A 22535-nucleotide genomic window follows, 5' to 3' on the forward strand; every position below is an offset into this window, starting at 1 on the left:
TGGTACAAAAACCAAAAACTGTATTGTAACAGAATATTCAAATCCCAAACAAAAGTAGTAATCCAGTAATGTCCAAGCAAGTGAACCACAACCACTAGTGGCTTAAAATCTTTATTCCATCAGATAAGCACTTTCGCTGCTAAGAGCTTCTTCAGATCTATTGAATGGTACACAAGTTAAAATTCCCCAGTATATATATGGGTGTAACAAGAGAAACAATTAACACAATTGACACAATTAAAAGGGAAATGTTAAAAATCTCATATACTTGGCAATACTAAGAAATGTAGGTATATGAGTGTAAGTATTTATAGCTAACATTCAAAGGTGAATAAATAGTATAATGCACATATGTATAAAAAGATAAAAAGTTAAGTATGCTAAAATGTCATGTCATAGGCTGCAGGAAAAATCTTACTTGCATCTAAATACTGAAAACATTTGTAAGTTACTTGATTATTCAGTCAGAACATATACACTTAAGTGCAGCAAAAATGTGTGGATATATATCCTTCGTCTCCTCAATCTGGGTTTAATGGAGGCTCACTCATTCAGGCCTAATCCACTGTCAGCTCTTAATCGGACAATCCAGTCACTTTCCTTACTTTCAGTTTGACTACTAATATCACCTCCTCTTTTGTTCGGTGTTACAACCTCTAAAACCCTGAATAAGAATGTGTGTGTGTTGTCATAAAGACTCACATGTTTAGCTAAGGCATTATGGCTGGAACCCTTCCTAATGTGGTATAAATGTTCCCTCATTCTATCTCTGAGCTTACGGTTTGTTTTGTCCACATAGAAACTAGAGCAGGCTTGACAAACCCCAAGATATACCACATTACACGTCATGCAGTCTGCAGTTGTATTAGTTCTAAACACTGACATGACATTTTAGCATACTTAACTTTTTATCTTTTTATACATATGTGCATTATACTATTTATTCACCTTTGAATGTTAGCTATAAATACTTACACTCATATACCTACATTTCTTAGTATTGCCAAGTATATGAGATTTTTAACATTTCCCTTTTAATTGTGTCAATTGTGTTAATTGTTTCTCTTGTTACACCCATATATATATTGGGGAATTTTACTTGTGTACCATTCAATAGATCTGAAGAAGCTCTTAGCAGCGAAAGCGCTTATCTGATGGAATAAAGATTTTAAGCCACTAGTGGGTGTGGTTCACTTGCTTGGACATTACTGGATTACTACTTTTGTTTGGGATTTGAATATTCTGTTACAATACAGTTTTTGGTTTTTGTACCAAAGAGATCAGCGTCGCTCCTTTCTACACTTGTTGGATTTTTATATTTGCTTTTTGAATAGGAGCGTTTATCTGGCAGGAGGCTGTAACTTTTTTATTTCTTCTTACATCATATTTACATCCACCTGCAGGAGCGGATCTATCTACAATTTCATATTTGGAACTATCTTATTTTGCACTGGTTGTTTATTATCTACAGGGATTACAGTGTAATCATGGCCAGTATCGAGCTTGATTACGTTCCACGAGGTGAAAACCAGCGGAATGAAGCCTTACTGCGTAGATTCAAGCAGTACCTTGATGGTACTGCTGCTTCCTGTTGGCAATTGGAAGGTTTGGCACCCAAAGATGATGTCACCACTCAGTCAGTGGACATGGAGAAGCTACACAAGCTTCTAGACGATGTTGAGAAGAATTTCTTTAAATTAAAGAGACTACAAGTGCAGCGGATGCACCTACAGTACTGTCTGGACATGAAGATTGTTCCACGAGGCTTACGAATCTTTAACATGCCTAGCCAGGGTCGCGACTACCCTGACTTGCTGACAGCTTGGCAGAAACTGAATTTAGATGCTAGTCGCAAGTATCTGGAACTTCTTATAACTTATTTTGGACCTGAGGAAGCTGCACTTACTGAAAACATTAATAGTAAGCAGAATTTAATTTTTAGTGAGTTTGAACATGACATAGTGCAACCACTCTTTGAAAATTTACTTGATAGCGTTCTTGCATTGGAACGCAAGTTATTTCAGCAGAAAAGACACAAAATAATCAGAGACTTGAACGATTTTAAATTAGGCCATGTCTTCACATGGCCTAGGAATAATTACAACAATACTAGTAATACTGTAAATTCTAATAATGTTATCAATGTTGATAGTAATTTCAATAGGAATTACAGGCATTTTGATAATGTGAGCACTATCAATGAAGACAATGCTAATAGTGTTAGAACTGAATGTAATGGCACTAATGAGACGTATGATAGAGTATGTCTGAACTCAGTAGATACTTTTCAATCATCTCAAAATACTACTCGAGTTGTTTCCAACAATGTTTCCAATGAATGTGTAATAGAGGAGGCTATTACAACTAGTAGCTATCCATCTGTGACTACTAAACAGAAGAAGGGGGTGGCATTGATAGATACTAGTGTACACACAGATGTTATAGAATCCAATGATGTGACCAATGTTGTGACTAATAGTGATTCCAATGATGTTATATATATAGTACATCCCAGAATGCACACTGATGCGAACCTTTACCCTGATGTACGGATTATTAAGAACAATCCAGTCAATGTAGAACAAGGGACAGATGTAGTTGTTAGACCTAAAACACAATGTCATAAAATAGGTGCCTGTCCTGACACTGCCTTGAATGTTTCTTTTCCTCTTCCAGTAAGACCAGAGAAGGGCTCGAGACGCACACGCTCTATGAGCCGTGGACGTCAGAAGAGGAAGCTCTCAGAAGAATTCCCTCAGAATCAAACCCTGAAGAGAATGTGGAACAGCAGGGAGAAACGTTAGTATATAATCTATCTAGTATAATGTTAACAGATGATGATGTAAAATTGTTGAGCAGAGGAATGAATTTCATCCCCAATAGCACTAGTGCCCTGACTGAAACCATGACAGACTTAAAACTGTTCTGTAGGAACGTCATGCTTAAGCTTATACATAAAGGCTCTGACATAGGTGAATCAAAAGATAGGCAGTTTGCTTTTAAGAACCTAAGTGAGTATATACCTCTCAACCATCCATTAGTAGAGACGTTCCAGCGCCTCACAGAGGAGGAACTTTATAAATACTATGATAAAGATCCGAACAAGAGATTCTATAAGAGAGATAATTTAACCCATAAAGAGAGGATTAGTCTCAGGAAATTGCAGGACATTAATACCATTGTTATTAGACCGGCAGACAAAGGTGGCCGAGTTGTTGTCATGGATATCATCCATTATTATCAATCAATAAAGAACATGTTGAATGACAGCTTTTATGAAACTATTACATCCGATACATCCTTAGAGATCATAAGGCACATTAAAGATATACTATCCGATATACATATGAGCCTTTTGATTGATAAAGATCTTTATGAGTACCTTACCATCAAGGCCCCTATGATTCCTATCATGCATGGTCTCCTAAACATACATAAAGATGCCCGTGACCCGCCCATGAGACCCATAGTCTCTGGTCGTGGATGGGTCACTGAGCATCTTTCAGTCTATATAGAGAAAAATCTAAGACCCATCCTTAATGAAAACAGATATGTGTTGAAGGACTCCAAACAGTTTTTGTTGGACCTTTATGAATGTATTGAACAAAGTAATTCGATAGGAGATTGTGTCCTTGTTACACTTGACATACAATCACTGCTTACTGTTATTCCCAACAATGTTGGCCTTGTATATATATCTGATTACTTGAAGACACACAGTGACTATACCTTGGTGAAGATTGACCTATTGGTACAATTTTTAGAACTAGTGTTGGAAAATAACATTTTTGTCTTTGATGAAATGATCTACAGACAAGTGGATGGTGTAGCAATGGGGACACCATGCGCGAATAGTTATGCCAACATGTTTTTAGCCCACTGGGAGGAGCAAGTCCTGTTTGATCTTGAAATTTTCAAACAGCATGTAATGTTTTTCAGATGTTTTGTGGATGACGTCTTTATTCTGTGGAAAGGTTCAATAGATGAACTACAATTATTGCTAGAGGCAATGAACGAGTTAACCAGTTATCTTACATTTACTATGAACCACTCATTATACAGCATTGAGTTCTTGGATCTATATATAGAAAAGCTCCCTAATGGCCTCATCAATACTGGTGTATTTAGAAAATCATGCTATTGTAATTCCTTATTAATGAGATCTAGCATGCACCCAGCTTTTGTGTTTAGGAACATTATTAAAGGTCAGGCCATTAGAGCCTCCAGACTAAATCCAATTCAAGCAGGTTTCCTATCAGAGTTAGACAACCTGAAAGGAAGGTTGACAGATAGAGGCTATAGCACTGCAGAGGTCAGTAAGAGCTTAGAAAATATACAAGATTTAAGACAGACTATAGCTACACCTTACTTTGGACCCATGGAGCAAGTAGGTGTTATTGATAGGGGTACATTTACCCCACATATCGTGACATTTACTACTACGTTCACATCTGACCATAACGAGATCAGAGATATCATTAACACATTTTGGACCATTCTACAGATAGATGATGATCTTAGAAAGATTGTTGGGGATACTCCGAGGTTCCAATATAGAAATAAGAGTAACCTTAAACAGATGTTATGCTATCCGAGACACACTAGATGAGACGAGATGGCAGGGAACACCATGCCATGTGGGCATTGCAACTTTTGCTCTTATATTGATACAGCCACTGAGTTTATACATCCTGATTCACACAAAGTGTTTAGAACTAATACAACTGCAGACTGCATGACGTGTAATGTGGTATATCTTGGGGTTTGTCAAGCCTGCTCTAGTTTCTATGTGGGCAAAACAAACCGTAAGCTCAGAGATAGAATGAGGAAACATTTATACCACATTAGGAAGGGTTCCAGCCATAATGCCTTAGCTAAACATGTGAGTCTTTATGACAACACACACACATTCTTATTCAGGGTTTTAGAGGTTGTAACACCGAACAAAAGAGGAGGTGATATTAGTAGTCAAACTGAAAGTAAAGAAAGTGACTGGATTGTCCGATTAAGAGCTGACAGTGGATTAGGCCTGAATGAGAGAGACTCCATTAAACCCAGATTGAGGAGACGAAGGAATATAAAATGATTATATCCACACATTTTTGCTGCACTTAAGTGTATATGTTCTGACTGAATAATCAAGTAACTTACAAATGTTTTCAGTATTTAGATGCAAGTAAGATTTTTCCTGCAGCCTATGACATGACATTTTAGCATACTTAACTTTTTATCTTTTTATACATATGTGCATTATACTATTCATTCACCTTTGAATGTTAGATATAAATACTTACACTCATATACCTACATTTCTTAGTATTGCCAAGTATATGAGATTTTTAACATTTCCCTTTTAATTGTGTCAATTGTGTTAATTGTTTCTCTTGTTACACCCATATATATACTGGGGAATTTTAACTTGTGTACCATTCAATAGATCTGAAGAAGCTCTTAGCAGCGAAAGCGCTTATCTGATGGAATAAAGATTTTAAGCCACTAGTGGTTGTGGTTCACTTGCTTGGACATTACTGGATTATTACTTTTGTTTGGGATTTGAATATTCTGTTACAATACAGTTTTTGGTTTTTGTACCAAAGAGATCAGCGTCGCTCCTTTCTACACTTGTTGGATTTTTATATTTGCTTTTTGAATAGGAGCGTTTATCTGGCAGGAGGCTGTAACTTTTTTAGTTTATAGATGTTGATGTAAAAAAAGCTCTATCTGAGAGCTGCTCAGAAATAAAGTGTCCTGGCAGAAATCTTAGGTGATGAATATCAAATGGCACAACAAGATATGAAGGCAAATCATATACTTGATGTGTGGAACAACTACAAAACTACATTTCGCTGCTACCTGTGGAACAACATTCTCCCTAGATTTAATGAAATAAACAAATCATTACAGGACATGAAGACTGACTTGAAATAAAACGCATGTAGTACAAAATTTCTTGTAAACTTTACCAACGCATTACAAGACCATTTTGTTGTATTTGAGGAATCTGCACAATTGTGTGCTATGTTGCCTTATAAAACTGATCAGTCAAGGAAGAGAAGTACAAATGTGCAATATGGTGACTTACAGACCAAGGAAGTTGTTTTAGCTGGAAGAGTGAGACAAAAATGAAACTTTCTGGTTTATAATCAATTGCCTCATTTTGACCTTGACCAATAGGATTTTAGCTTATGAAACAGTTTATAATCCATTTAAATTGCTAGTAAAGTTTAGCAAATTAAAGAATTAAGACATTTATCAGTAAACTCAGAAGCTAGATCAAGAACATAAATCAAACTTGTGAGCAATGGTCTTTCCGGGTGAAATGATGCAATTTGTCAGTTTTCCTCAGGCAAAAGATTTGATACACATCTTTCAGGCAGCAATACTGCATAAGAAAGATTTTCAGGAAACTTTTCTTGCTGCTTCTATGACTTTTTATATGCAGTTTCATTGCTAGTGACTAACTGTTCTGTGGAATACTCCATCTACAAAATGGCCTCCATAAAAAGCAAATTTGATTCTACAATGACAAATGATTATCTGTGTGTACTGACTCTCAAATAGCATGGAGAATTATTTACTCAGAAAAAAAAAACAGACTTAAAATGAACATATTGATAAGTTTGCAACTGCTAAGCCATGGAAATGTGCCATTAGAGGTGTAGCTAGAGTCGTGCAAGGGGGTAGCTACCTTGAGCACAAAGTGTTAGGGGCACAATCATCAGAGTCGGATTGGATGGTAGTGGATTAACCAGAATTCAGAAATGAATGCTGTTACTTCTTTTGTGATGAGGGCTGCAGCACTTCAGCTATCTGTGTGCAGCAGATCGCAGTACCAGCATTTGGAAAGGAATGGTAAGGCTGCATTTGTAGTGACGCTTGAAGCACTTCAGTGGTGTGTGTGTGTGTTATAGTGCAGTACCATCATTCGGACATGAATACCAATATTGCATTTGTGGTGAGGATTGAAGCTTCACTGCTATGTTTTCATTATAGTACAGTAGTGGCATTTGGAAATAAATGCCAATATTGAATTTCTGGTGAGAGCTGAAGTTTCAGTGCTTCATATGTGTTATAGTGCACTACCATCATTCAGACATGAATGCTGATACTGTGCTTGTGGCATAGCTGTCAACCTTCCATCTCCTAAATGAGGAACACTGTCTCTCACAATGTGGAACAAATGTGCAAAATGCGGAACGTCTCCTATCATCTTACTAACAACTTCAGCCTGGAAGGTCATAGGATAGTTGCGATATGTTACTTTATACTTACAAAAAGTTTTTTTATGATAAATTAATATGGCTCAGTACTACTTACTATGGACATCACTTAAAAAAATGCCTGACACTGAATTTGTGATAGACCCTTTTGATGTGAAACTTTGTGGAACATGGACTTTTTAAGACCCAAAATGAGGAACATTCCTCATAATGACATACACTTCAGCGGTATGTGGTGAGAGTTGAAGTTTCAGTACTCCGTGATTATTACAGTGCGGTAATGGGCATTCAGAAATGAATGCTGATACTGTGTTTGTGGTGAGGGTTGAAGCTTCAGTGCTCTGTGATTATTACAGTGCGGTAATGGGCATTCAGAAATGAATGCTGATACTGCGTTTGTGTTGAGGGTTGAAGCTTCGGTGCTCTGTGCTTGTTTTAGTGCAGTACTGGCATTCAGAAAGGAATGCCAATCCTGCATTTGTAGTGAGAGATGAAGTTTCAATGATCCATGTATAGTATTTAGACTCTTCACAATATCCAGTCTTACTGTTTAACGTGTTGCATTTTTGTAAATATTCCAGTCTTATGTTATCTGTATATGTTGTCTGTATTTGCATCTTGAATAGTTACATTGGTGTGAATTTTTTTTTTCTATTTTGTGGAGCTTTTCTCTCCAGGCCTCCACTGAAAAGCGATTCCTACCAAGCTGGACTTTCCCAGTAAACAAAAGCAAATAAATTAATAATAATAAATTTGTAGCAAGTAGTCTGCTAGAGTTTACAAAGAAGCACACTTTTGTTCTCAGCTTGGAAGTAGAAAACCTACTTTTAGGTCCTCAACTTAGACTTGAGGGGGGGCAGATCAAGAAGCTGCAGAGGGCAGCAAAACACTGAACTACAGCTCTGTGCCCCATAAAGTAAGTGTTGCAGGCATTTTATTTATTTTGCTTATATTTATAGACTGCATTTCTTCATAAAAATGTATAAATAATGGAATAAAGGGTAATACACCTGTGTTGGCCTTCTAACTGTAGAACTCTGCTAAGGTGACTTGGAAAGACCATCTACTCTGAGGATGTAGCCAAGACACTGTGATTTGTATCATTTCTGGAGAGTGCACTGGTAGATTCCATTATATTGCATTTTAATTAGCATTTTGTGCCTTATATTGTCTGCAATTTGTGTTTGGTAAGTCACTGCTTATGTGTGAACAATTAAAACTTCTTTAACCTTGCACATTGCTGTTTTGTTTAAATGCCCACTGTGAAGTGTAGCATTTTTAACCAATAATTAGATTCAGCTGTGCAACATTTTAATTAACTTCCTGTGCTTTATGATGCGCACACCGGTTGTGTTTAGTAAGTCATTGTCTAAGTATGAGACTTCTTTCACCTTGTACTAAGTAGGATAAACAGTGCGACCTATTGCATTTTCAGTAAGAACTGTGGTACAGTCCATTCTATTGTGTTTTCATTAGCTATACACGTGTTGCATTTTGTGCTCCTGTTTTTATTTCATAAAATCAATGTCTAAATGTGAACAAGTAAAGATTCTTTTACTTTGAAAGCTGGTGTCATGTACCGAGAAGAGTACAAATGGCTTATTTATCTCTTATTACATAAGTAACAAGTTTTATGCTGAACTGTGCATGCTATTAATAGCATCAAGAGTGAGGCATCTACATATCAAACAATGTATGTTTTGAATGGTCATCAGAGGTGTGAGTGCCTAGTTTCACCCCTATGGCAATTAGTAGATGGTACCATCTGTTCCATCCCCAGTGTCTGTTGTTGTTAGTAGTCTGAATATATGCAATTTATAGTGCAAGCTAATTTTTAAATTGGCTAACTAGATTCTGAACCATGTCTGCTTTGGGAAGGAGAAGAGAGCAGAAGTCTTGAACAGTCAGGAATTTGGCTTTGATTCCAAACTTTAGTTCATTGGTTCCTTCCTTTAGCTACAGATTAAATTTCCTGGCACAATAACAGTAAACTGGTTTTATTACCCCCCCCCCCCAAAAAAAAAAAACATAAGTAAACTGCTAAATAATGAAGGTTAACTAAACTTAATTAACAAAAAAAAAACATTAATAAACTTAAAACAAAGATTTAATAAAACTATAAAAATATTATTAAAGATATTGTAGTTTTTAAAGTGATTTGTTTTGTTTTACTAAATTTGTGTTAATGCTAAAAAACTGAAAATTCATCAGTGTCAGATTATCTGTACATTAGTCCTATACCAAACAAATACTGTATATACTATGCTGTTTTGTAATATGTCAGAAATATTGTGAATTTCAATTAATTACACTGACCTTTTTCCTGACAAGTTAGAAATAAATATACACATTGGAAAGCTATTTGTCTGATTCTCTGCACATTAGTCTTGCAGTCAGATTAACACATAACATTAAAATGCATCTTTGCGCAGACGTGAATTTAAAACTTTAGTAAACATGCCCAGCTTCCTTAATTTGCATATACCCAAACCCTCAGTGTTGTCATTAATAACAATCACATTGTAGTATGAAGTCATACAGCCAAGCAAATAATGACTGGAAAAGTTTTGCCTGGAGCTAATTTGCTGTAGAATTTTAGCAAACGATATTAGAAATGTCAGTTTAGTTTACTGGAGTAATAGAAGCTCTATCTGGCAATATTTCAAAGCACTAAGTGAGAAGTTCTGTTCAAATGCTAAATCTGATCTGGGCTTGTGCCCCAATTCCTCACACAACTCAATTTTTTTCATTCTTTTTTTTTTTTGCCCATCCACTTGACCAGTCCAGTGGCTCATCTATCTGCACTCAACTGACCCAACTGACCCACTTATTTCTCCTCCTCAAGGACTGGTATTGCACTGAGAAAGTGAAAGCCCTATGACATATTTATTCCTGGACCAGGGCATCTACTGGCAGTAGGACCTTCACTAAACAGAAGGAAAGTCCTCTGACCCATTCTTTTCCTGCCTGGTGTGTCAGTCACCACTGACAACTGGATCGTCATTTACAGCTGAAAGCTGGGTGGTATGGACTGTGCCAGATAGCTGATCAACTGGGCCTCCCCTTACCCCTGGGGCTCCTAACTCCTGAGACAGCTTGCTCAAATTTTACTAACATTGCATACTGCAGGAAGCATGCATCCCTTTGTGTAGTTGCTTATCACCAGGAGATGCCATACAAAGCAGTGTAGGGAGTGGTCTATAGTCTCTAACTCCATGTGTGCAACATCCAGTGCTTCGGCTAGAGGTCACCCAAGCAGTGAATCAGAGATCGCCCCCAAAGAGAGTCAAGCCAGAAAATGCCATTCACTCATATCCTCCTCAGCCTACCCTTTTAAGCTCCTTTGCCACTTGTCAAACATGGGCCAGTGGGGTGACAGTCAGGATTTATTTCCTCTGTGCAGTGAGTTCAAGTGTAATTATGCAACTAGTTTATACAATTTTGCAGGCTTACATGACTAGAACTTTTGGCTAATCTGTAATCATAAGATTGCAGTTCCCCCAGATCCCCCTATGGCTTAATCTGGCCTTGCTAAAAACTTTCTGTGGCAGTGCCTCCTGCCCCATTACCCACAACAAATGTGCATTGATCGTCTTATTCATTACATACTATGGGCTAACTGTTGTTTTTATATCAGAGTAGAACCTCATCAGAATAATGCAGGATTTGCTATTTTCCTTATTTATGTATGCATTGTCTGTGTAGTCTTTTTCGTTAATTCATTTAATACAAATGTGTTGTTAACTTGTCAGCTAAGTAAGTGGGATGATGTGAAGAGCCTGATTTTTTCTTCTGGTTACACTAATAAAAGTTGCTCCTATGCCATTCTCATCTCCATGGTTCTTTGTATTAATGAAGGTGCAAGCAGGTTGTTATCTAGGGGTTCTGTGGTGATAAGAATTGCTACATTAATAAGAATAACCAGAGACTTACAGTATATGTGTGTGTGTGTGTGAGAGAGAGAGAGAGAGAGAGAGAGATAATACACACTATAAAATTCATAGCATTAATCCTTACAGATCATAAGAGATTATCAGGCGGACGTCTTTCGTATTTTTCACAATAGCAGTCTTTCCTAATTAAGACTCAGTATAATAAGAAATACAAACTCATATAGTAAGAAATACCAAATATTTGTACTGGTTTACTTTATTTACTTATTAACGTGTGTCCCCATAACCGGGTCTGTCTTTATGAGGAAATCGGTAAATCTAGGAGGAGCATGGATAAATCCGAGGGCCAAAATCATAGCACTATGCCTAAAATCATAGCATTTGACAGGCATGCTGGCCAGACCGAGTTGCACATGAAACTAGTCAGGGCACTTCATACGCCAACAAGCAATCATTGCTATGAGGAAATTAACTCGTCTGGTAATTGCTATGAAAGCAGATCTCAAAACGGTAAAGGTAAACATTTCCGACTATTTACTATTTGGGACACAGTGTGGTCTGGTGCACCGGTAAGAAAGCCTACTACCAGACTTTGTTTTTGCTACTCTACAACTGCTGATGTTGATGTACAACTTGTAGTTATCCATCTGAAAATTTAAACTTTCTCGGATATGAGGTAGGGCATTCTTTTTTTAATGTTTTGCAGTGCACTAATGGGCAATGTATTTCACAGTGTCTGCATTTTTGGTTTCTTGTTTCATTAATTATCACGATCTGTGGTGTGTGTGTGTGTGTGTGTCTGTGTGTGTGTGTGTGTGTCGGGGGGGGGGGGTAACAAAGGTACATTCAGTAGAATGCTTAATATACTACTATTAGCACAGACTAAGCGCATTCAGTCAGAATTTTTCTTGATACAAAAACATAGTGGAAACCGAAAAAAATATCAGTGTTAAACCAGAAATGGATGGAGCCATGAAGTGATGTCTACTATATATTTTTCCTTTCTGAAAATGTTTCCGTAACGTAATTTGGCAGTGGACAGTGCACTTAGCACATTCTTTCAGCAGCTGCATGCATGTCTTAATGAGCTTGGCAGAGCCCATCATGAAGAGATCCGATGGTCTCCAATGACAAGCTGTTAGTCTGTGGCTCTGATTCTGAAATCATTGATGAGGAATGTTCAGAAACACACAGCCGGCAGACCTCACACGGACTTCTGCTTCTTGGCTGTCACAGCATCAAAGGAAATCGTACTTTCTTCAAAGTATCAATCGAGTCCTATCCTGAATGACTGCAGCTGTTGTTTTTGTGCAGTTAATGGGGTTACTTTACCTAAATCTGCAGGTCCCACTGGCCGCTGAGTAGTCGAATTTGGAAAGGGGCAGGTAAATGTTGGTCTCCGCCTGTCTAATCCCCCTAACCGTCAAACCAGCAAAGCTTTGCTGACTTTTATCAACTACACATTTGCTGGCTGGAAAAAAGGAGTTAGCATTACATTATACAGCCCACTGTGACATAAATGGTTTACTGTAATGCTCGTCAGTCTTAGCGCTTTATGCGAAACTGTCTGACAGCAGGAGTATTTTTATTCATATAAGTAATATTTTTTATAGGAATCTTTTGAGGTAAGCATGTCCAGTTTGGCAATCCAGTCTCGTGTCTCGTGCATCACAGTTTGTAGTGACGCCATTGCGAACAATTTCTCTGACGTCAGCACACACACTCGATTAGGAAGAGCTTGCTGTTTCTAAAGCTTTGGGGCCCGGCCCTTAGTTGCTGGTTCTTTTTTTTTTGTCAAACCTCCCTGGGAGCAAACATATATACACGATGTTGTAAGTAACACTGTTTCTCTTGTCATTAAGTCACTTTTAGTTATCATAAAACATACATAAAAAATGTTCATTGTTCAGTAAATAACTCTGATGGTTTTGTTAAACAAAACATTTTTTGTATATATAACTGCCGCTTCAAATCTGCAATTAAAATCGTCCGAAAGTTTCATTTTTAGGGCGCATTAAATCTGAAGTTGACTTCCGATATTAATATTGTTGTTATTTGACATCAACTGGAGACGCAGCCACGTAGAACACAAAATGTCATAGCATTAGATGCTATGTGGTTTAACGGGTTGATTTATTTTAGCTGGATATTGCCTCCGTTAATTTGACCAGTGGTACAGCGCTGTACTTAGTCCTGGCACTTAACTTCTATGTTCAAGAATTACTGACAACGTCAAAAATAATTGGCGGACAAACGTTAAGAATCAGGGATATTAAAAAAAATATTACTCCAGTACACAGGTTTTGCATCAAAATTCATCAAGACCAAGGCATACGAAACTGTAAAGCCTTTCCTACTGAATGTAAACCCCAATGATTTACGAGGAAATCAAGCGTTACTGCAAACAGGGCAAAAATGTAAAGCAATGCTGAGGTCATTCTGCAAAATCAAGGGACAGCTGGAAACTATGATTAGAGCTTTGATCTCTCAGCTAGCGTTCTAAAGCTGCATTTTATATATATATATATATATATATATATATATATATATATATATATATATATATATGACATTTTAACATACACCTACGGTAGTATGTGTACTCATTTAACTGAAGTATTGCATGTTTCAATATGGGATGTCTTGCATTACATAACCTACAGCTGTCAGCAATTAGTGTGCAGTTCACTTCTTAATGTAGAGATACTTGCTTTACCTTCATTTTTTAACAGAAGGATTTTTGAACAGTGAAAATAAATCATATTAATTACAGATATCTCTTCCGTTATTTTTGCAGGAGGCTTTTTGAACAGCATTTTACAAGAAATTATACAAGACTGGGAGGAATTAAGAGGGGTATGAAATTGCAGCTGGCCCACAATTTTTAAAGGCGGATCCTTGCATTGTGTAAGGTATTTGTGCTGCCACTTGTACTTGCTTGAAAGACAATGCTACAACAGATTCTAAGAGATATGTATATAGACCCAGATCTCCTGGAAGCTCTTGGAGAGGATCAGAAGCAAATTTTATTCTTCAAGATGCGAGAGGAGCAAGTGCGAAGGTGGAAGGAAAGAGAAGCTGTATTAGAAAAACAGGAAAAGGATTTTGCACATAAAACTCATGGAGGTAATTACTTTGATGAACTATTTTAATGGAGAAATTAAATTACTTGTATCTTATGTTATATCCTGGAAGTCAAGTATTTGCTAGATAATTTTGGCTTATACACAGGATAACGTTTCTATAGAGTCTACACTGTTTTCAAAAGTGAAATGTCAATAAAGACAGGGTCTGTGAACATGACTACAGATCTAGACCAGTGGCAGTGGCAGTGGTCACTTCAAAGAAAAGATAGCTGCAGGAAGCAACAGAATTAGTATGGCTAACTGGAATTCAGTGCGTCTATATTACAGTAGGTCCATGACTATTTATTTGTCATCAAACAACGGCTGGGATCAGTCACTTTCATTCATAGTTGCAGTGCCCAGAGTTACAAGACAGTTTATTGTCTATATAAACTTCAAATGTTCAACTTAGGGTTAGTTTTAGGTGAAATGAGGCCCTACATAAAGAAGTGAATGTTCTAATAAAATAGCAATCGGTAACAGTTATTTATTTCAATCCTCTCCACACACATTCATATACACACTTACACACTCATACATGCTCACTGACTACAGCCAGTTTATAGACTGTGTACATTTCAGATGTGTAGTTATGATCAAAAGAATGAACAAATACATAAATAATGACCAGAGTAATGCATTTCAGCTTGCTGCTGTCTGAAGCATACGGTCAACCCATTGCAGCTCCTTTTGCACACAAACAAAGACACATGCAGACACACACACACACACACACACACACACACACACACACACACACACACACACACACACACGCATGCACACACACACACGGACAACATATCCCAATGCACAAGGATGGGCCATCCACATACCCATGGAATCACTGAGCCATAAGCCTGACTAGCCAGATATGCATACCTATAGTGACAGAATAACCACTGATATCTTAAATGATGACATAGATAACCTACCATAACCCTCAACTGTCCAGAATTTTCCACAATGTCCATATTTTTGCCTCTTATTTTTGGTCTGTTTCTCATAAAATTTCTGTTTTTCTGGCAAAACATTGGGATAATCTGAGGACTGAAGTCACAGAAAGATTACATACATTTGAGTTTCAGACTTCAAATCCTTCATAAGATGTATGTCACCACAAACCCTGTTATTCTAGCAACTTTCTAAGTCTATAGGAGCAATATTTAAAATCTGTTCCTATTTTTGTGGGCCTTTGTCCCCCCATCATGTCAGGCTTTGTCCAGATTTCTTCTACTAAGAGGTTGAGAGGTATGTAACCAACATACATTGGACCCTAATCAGTTTGGCGTTTGTCTAGGGCAGGACTTGCCTTCTGAACCCGGTGGACTTCAAGAAGATCAACAAAGCAATTGAAAAGAGCAAAATAATGCATACTGTCTACCTCAACATGGTCAAGGCATGCGACACAATACCCCATCGAGGCATTGTAGAAATGCTCAGTAAACTAGGTGTAAACCTTTCATCGCCCACTTGATAGACAGCTGGTTTACAGACAGGACCCAATAAGTTAGAAAAGGGAAGCCTACCTACACAAAAAGGCCAGTTACTGGTGGGGGCACTTCAGGGCTCAGTGCTCAGCTGCTGCTACTGTTCGGCATCTATTTCTCTAGCTGACCAGGTTGCACACTGTTGCAAATTGGGTGTAGTCATTGAATCTCCTGAGGATACAAATATTCTCCAAGAAAGCTTGACTCAGAGTAATAACTGGTGCCAGAGTCATGGTCAAAAATTCAATGCCAAAAATTGCATCGTTGTATCTTTCATAAAGACAGACACCAGCAAACTACAGCATTGACAATACACTCTTTAGGCTCTGTAGTCTGGTATGAAAAGGAATATTTGTTAACACATAATGTCATGCAGCTATTTAATTCAATCCACTGACTATCAAAGATTCTGTATGAAAGCACATTATTTATTAGAATAGTATTATGATGTGGAATATCTCAAAATAGATTCAACCATATGCACAGATATAAACCTTTTTATATATTTTAAATAAAACAACAACAAAAAAATGGTTCATACAAAGATCAGAGCTTTCTTAACTGTGATAAAAGCCATACACACATTTTCAATGTAAAATGAGTAAACAGATCCAGATGGGAGGATAGCTTGCAACATTTTTCATGCTATTATCTTAACATGGTTTATGTGTCCACTTTCAACAAGCTTATCTCAAGCTGTATTCCATACAAGTACATGTTACACAAAATACAGGATACATAAATGTCTTTCAAGGTTGCATGATTAGAAGAAACATTTACCACATGCTTGCTAACCTCTAATGAACTCTAACAAAAGTCAAACTATGAGAAAGGAAAATATAAAACTGTTGCAGTAGTTTTAAACTAAAAGTATATTAAAATAAGCATTAAAGTAATATATCCATTACAGTTCCCCCCATTGATGCTATAAAGCATCACAGTCCCCGATTATTTTGAATCATGTCATTGTCTAACATGTAATCTCTGGGATGTTTTTATTCAGGTATGACAACCATTGCACATGTAGCTTTTCTCATAAAACTACATATCAAAATATTTTTAATAACAGAATACACAACAGCTATAAAACATATGATCATAACAAAGGTAATTATACTTTGCAGTATACTGGTACCAATATTTCCAAATTTATTACCCAACCACCCAAACAAGGTCCAACCAGACTCACGTTAATCACATTAATAGCCAGTGTGATGATTGGGGAGAGATGGGCGAAGGCCGCCAGCCTAGTCAAATAGAATTTGATATATAATTCTGGCATTTGTAAATAAATGTAAAAACCAGGCATGTTTTCTTGATTGTAAAAGAATATTGTGAAATGTGGAACTGCAAAATATGTGACAACATTGCACTCTACTGGCACAATGAAGCATGTTGGACCCTTTCATGTTAGAATTCTGCTCCAGTGCGTCTGGATGAAGGTTTCATGCCCATTGTTTTAAGGCTAAAGTTTATGATCAGAATTTAGATGTGGAATGTGCTTTATTGTTCTGGTTTCTGTTGGAATATACATGTGTAATGACTTATATTTTTGTACGTTTCTGAGCAGGTGTTGGATTGCTAAATAATGCAATTTGTTTGCCTGGGAAAACCTAAGTGTCAAAAATGATGTAATTTGGGAGGGCCTTAGAGACATGTTTGTTAGTAATGTTTAAATACTATTTCTCACAAGAGACTGGGGGGAATTTTGATCTTAGATATCTAACTCAGCAGTTTGCCTAAGCTCACATGTAAGTTTCTAGCACTGTGATTTCTTGTAGGAATAATTAAAGCTAGTAAAGACTAATTAGGTATTTTTCTTTGAAATCATACCCGTCCTACTGTATTATTTTAAGTTTCTGTGTGGTCTCTGAACTCTTAGATATCTCTGTGGTGTAGTCATTTTGTCTTGTGTTTTAATTATCTATTATTAAATATTTTTAAAACCTTCTACATGTGGCTGGTTTATGTAGAGTTAAAGTATGCTTTAGAGTACATTATATATTTATAGAGTTTACTATTTAAGCCCTTCCAGTAAGCCTAGACTGGATAGTCACATTACCATTGGATAATAATATTGCACAGTAATAATTGGACACCCTTTTAAGGGCCTTTTAGTAGCTGATATTATTAGCTGGGTGGTGGCAGGGATTACTACCATATGGTCTGGGTAAAGGGGAACAGCTGGAGAATCTGTGTCAGCCTTTCCCAGGAGTGTCTGTGAAGTTGTATAAATACTTATCTCAAAGTGTGTGTGTGGTGTGTCAGCTACTTGGCAGGGACATGAAGCACTGGTTGGACAGAGAGGGCACTGGAGGTTTTAGCTTGCCCAGCTAGGCTGAGATCTGGACCCTATAGCTGTGCCAGTGGGGAGTCTTATTCGGGACCTGATGAGCAAGGGAGCAACCAGCCCCAGACTGACTGTGATCTCTGTGTGCACTTAAGGGAAATTGTACTTTACTGTGTGTATTAGTTATCCTTTCCTCTCTTTTAGGAGATGACCTCCCTGGTGTTTGTGGTGAGGATTGAGGTTCCTTGATTGCCGGGCCAGGGCACGGTCATCACAGCCAGTTGTTCCATAAAAAGAGCCACCTTTTCTTGTTCTTCATGGCAGTCTAAAACAAAAGTGCAGCACCGTTTTCTGATCAGATGGCAACCTCTGCCCATTGAGGCCAGTACATATTCAAGAGTTATTTGGTTTTGTAAGGCAGTGACTCAAACTTCACTCATTTCTCTATTTGCCATGCAAATGTCTTTTGATGCCTTATTAGCCATTTCAGCTAATATAAGATCCAACTGATTCACTTCATGCATAGTTTGCAATATGTCATACTCTGGAGAAAAGTAAGCTACTCTTTGCTCAGCAGGGTGTATGGCCCTCTTATTGCACAATCTTCCCATAGGTGTAGAGAAAGTATGAAAAATAGCTGGAGTCATCTGTCCCACAAGTTTCTGGGTAACCAGGGCTAGGCTTAGGCAGGGTCTCCACAGATGTAATAATGGTAGCCCAATATTCCCATGCCCTTTCCCCAGTCATACATCTTCAATCCAAGCTCTACCAATAAAGTCTGATTGTGAGTGTTATTGCAATTTCTGTAACCTACTTGGACAGTTTCTTCAGTGGCATAACAAGTTATCACCTTGCATTGATGCAGTCAATTGATAATATATTTTTTTAAGCCAGTCTATAACATTGTCAAGTTTGATTTTCTGCAGCAGTTTGCATTTCTAAATTAGTCTGTTGCACATGGACAGGTAGCACTGGCATGCTTCCCTTGCCATCATGAGGATTGTGACACCCCTGCACTGGCCCAGTAATCAAGGAGCCTCATTCCTCACCACTAGCACCAGTGAGGGATGCACACATTGGGAGGATGACAAGTACATACACATAGTAAAGTACAATTTCCCTTAAGAGCACACAGAGATCACAGTCAGTATGGGGCTAGTTTCACCCTCTTTCTCCAGATCCCCAGCAAGACTCCTCACTGGCACAGCTCTAGGGTTAAGATCTCAGCCAAGTGGCCAAGCTAAGACCTTCAGCACCCTCTCTGTCCAACCAGTGCTTCATGTCCCTGCCCAAGTAGCTGACACACACTTTGAGATTTGATTGATATACAAACACACACATACAAACACACACACACACACACACACACACACACACACACACACACACACACACACACACACACACACCTGGGAAAGACTGGTACAGGTTTACTAGCTATGCCCCCTTCTTCCTAAACTATAAGGTAGTACCAGTTGCCACCAGCCACCCTTACGTATCAGCTACTATAAGGCCCTTACCAAAGGGTGTCCAACCCTACTGTGTAATGTTTCTATTATCCAAATGGTAAGTGTGACCAAGACTAAGGCTATTTAGGAGTGACATGTACAGTGTCACCAAATACATATGCAAGTACACTAAGAGCTTAAATATCTCTAAACAAACCAGCCACAATTAAAAGCTTTAAATATATTTAATAATAAATAATAAAAGAACAAGACAATACTCAAACAACACAGTGACTACAGAGTTCAATCAAAATCACAGGAAATATTTTAAAACAACATTGCAGAACAGTCTCAAATAAATACAGAAAACATCTAAACTAATCTTACTATATTTCTATCTATCTCTAAAATAGATACTATTCCTAAATCTTACTTACAGAGCAACATACAGGCAGAAGTGCTGAATGGATGCTTCTAGATCCAAGACAAGATAGAAGATGCCCAGTCTCTGAGAGAGTTCCCAAATTTATGTCAAAACATTACTGCTGGGTTAAAAAAAACAACGAAAGAAAAAACTATTCAGCAACAACAAGAACAAACAGTGAGTCCCAGCTCTACTTTCCGTTTCTTGAAAATTTATTCAACTCAATTCTATTTCTCTAGCGCCTCGGCCACAGCCTTTACAGAGTAAAACAGTAAAGCTTCTAAAAAATCACAATATATACAGCATAAAACAATTAATTCAATTAGACAATCAACTAATTAAAAAAAATGTACACATTAAATATTTAAAGTCACAGTTCTAAATAAGGCTTTGCCAATTACATTCTCTATTCAGACCATAAGGAAATTATAATTACTGCTGGGTTAGCCTGGATGACATCACTCTTGATCACTTGCCTTCAGTTCCCAGGCTAACAGAAACTTAACAAATTTTAACATTTCTCTGTAAAAAAATACACATCTCTCAGATGTTTACTCAGAACTGGAAGTTGTAAAACAATTAAATACTTTTACATTTTAGACCTAGCAATTGCTTCTCTCCAATACAATAGAAAAAAACTTCTAGCTCTAGACACAGTGTCTGCTTGCTGCACTGAAACTACTTTTTATAGCACATCATAAAGCACTTTTAATTTCAACTTATTTTCTTGATGTTTTGCAAGTTAACTCTGTGTGTTCCAGATTCTACTATTAAAACATACATTTGCACAGGTGTATAGTTTATATACATTTCTGTTCTTTTCCAGTAGGGTACACTGTGGTTACATTATTGAAGTTCAGTACATAACATACAGGTATCTTACATTTGTAGGACAAGTATATAAATCAAATTACTATTCACAAATGACGTATGATTATTTACAAAATTCCAGATGGCTGTGCTGGCAGGGTCACATTTCAATATAAATCATTTTAATATTTTCAAGTGACATATAACTATTTACAAAAGTCCAGATAGCTGGACTGGCATTATTTCTCTGGTGTCACAGGAATCAAATCCACATACCCTGCAGATGGAAACATTTACGTCAGTGGCATATTGATGCAGCATTTAAAGAAACAGGTTTTCCCTCATGTCACTTGGGAGCAGTAGAAAGAAGAGACTCAGTGATGTCACCAGAAGGTGGTGTGGCACCATTTCCCATTGACAACTTGGTAGACATCAAGCATGTTTTCTTGAATACAAAGAGTGGACATCATTTGGTATTCTGGCACACTTTACTGCAGTATAGGTGGTTAGGAGGATGAGATGAGGTCCCCTCTACTGTGGCTCCAAAGAAGATTTGAGTTGGAATACTTTTCTGTAGACCCAATCACTTTGTTGTAAATCATGACAAGGAACTGTTGCTGGTAGTATAGCCTCCTTGGTAGGTTTATGGAAAATCTGTAAGATAGCAACAAGTTTTGAACAACAGTTCAGTAAAGCTTCATCATAAATACCAGTTCACAGTTTCTAACTGATGGGGAAGGTGGCATTCCTATAGGATGACCCATAAGAATTTCATGCGAGCTTAGTTTACAAGTAGTATTTATAGTTCCTTGTATACTCATCAAAGACAGAAGCAAAGCATCTTGTCATTTCAGTCCTGTTTCACTACCAGTTTTGCTAATTCTGATTTTAAGAGTCTGGTTAGACCTTTTAACAAGACTAGACGACTGTGGATCATAGGAGCAATGTAACTGTAAAACAATTTTAAACACATAACTCAATTTCTTAACAATTTCAGCTGTAAAATGGGTACCTCTATATGAATTAATGGTATGAGGTACACCAAACCTAGGAATACATTATTTTAGCTTTTTGTTCTCTACTGTTTTAGCATCAAACTTAGCACAGGGATGGGTTCCACCCATGCAGAAAAAAAAACAGACAATAACCAAAATATATGAAAACATAACACATTTCTTCATTTGGATAAAAGCAATCTGTACATTTAAAAAGGGCCCCAAAGGTGCGGGCAGAGCAGAAGGTGTATTTTTTATAGGATGTGCAATATTATTCAATAAAGAGATCTCACAATTATTATCATAATGGCCAACTAGAGACTGAGAAAGAGGGGCAAACCCAATGCTTGCCAATATGATGCAGTAAGTAGTAGGCCCTTACCAACCAGGGTAGTACAGCTAAAGGTGCTACTGTCTTGTCATCAGGATGCACCACCACAATAAATTGTCTTGCTTTTTACAGCCCACACTGAGCCACTTCTTTTTCTCTGCCTCTGAAGCTTCATTCTGCAAAGCAATTAAATCATTAAAAGTACAAGGATTGTCAAATTGTGTTAGGGTTTCCTGTACAATAAAAAGAACATTTTCAGTGACATCCTAACCAGTAGCTTGCTTGGCTGAATAATCTGCTAACTTGTTACCTTTCACAGTGACAATGTCTCCTTTTATGTCTGCTTGCATTTTAATTACAACTAAGGCCTTTGGTAACAAAGCACCTAGTAAGTCTTTTACAAATTTTTCATTTTTTATCTAATTTCCTGTTGATGTTAAAAATCCTCTCTGTCTCCATGATTACCCGAAGTCATGGGCTACCCTGAAACCATAATTGCTATCAATATA

General features: G+C 37.4%; 1 protein-coding gene across 5 annotated transcripts in view; it reads left to right on the top strand.

The window, feature by feature from the left end:
- Positions 1–11263: 11263 nt before the first annotated feature.
- The window catches only part of LOC122800009 (SH2 domain-containing protein 4A-like), a 484425-nt gene continuing 473153 nt past the window's right edge, over positions 11264–22535 (top strand). For 2 of the 5 annotated variants that reach the window (XM_044069467.1, XM_044069471.1), the window contains exons 1-2: positions 11646–11789; positions 13911–14239. In XM_044069467.1, coding sequence (XP_043925402.1) covers positions 14062–14239 — 178 coding nt within the window. In that variant the 5' untranslated portion in view covers positions 11646–11789; positions 13911–14061. Of the gene's footprint in view, positions 11790–12790; positions 12946–13910; positions 14240–22535 lie in introns of those variants that run through there. The other 3 variants (XM_044069469.1, XM_044069468.1, XM_044069470.1) reach the window with 3 other exon arrangements.

This window comes from Protopterus annectens, chromosome 4.part0 (genome assembly GCF_019279795.1).
Source record: "Protopterus annectens isolate FY-2018-M chromosome 4.part0, PAN1.0, whole genome shotgun sequence".
NCBI lineage: Eukaryota > Metazoa > Chordata > Ceratodontiformes > Protopteridae > Protopterus > Protopterus annectens.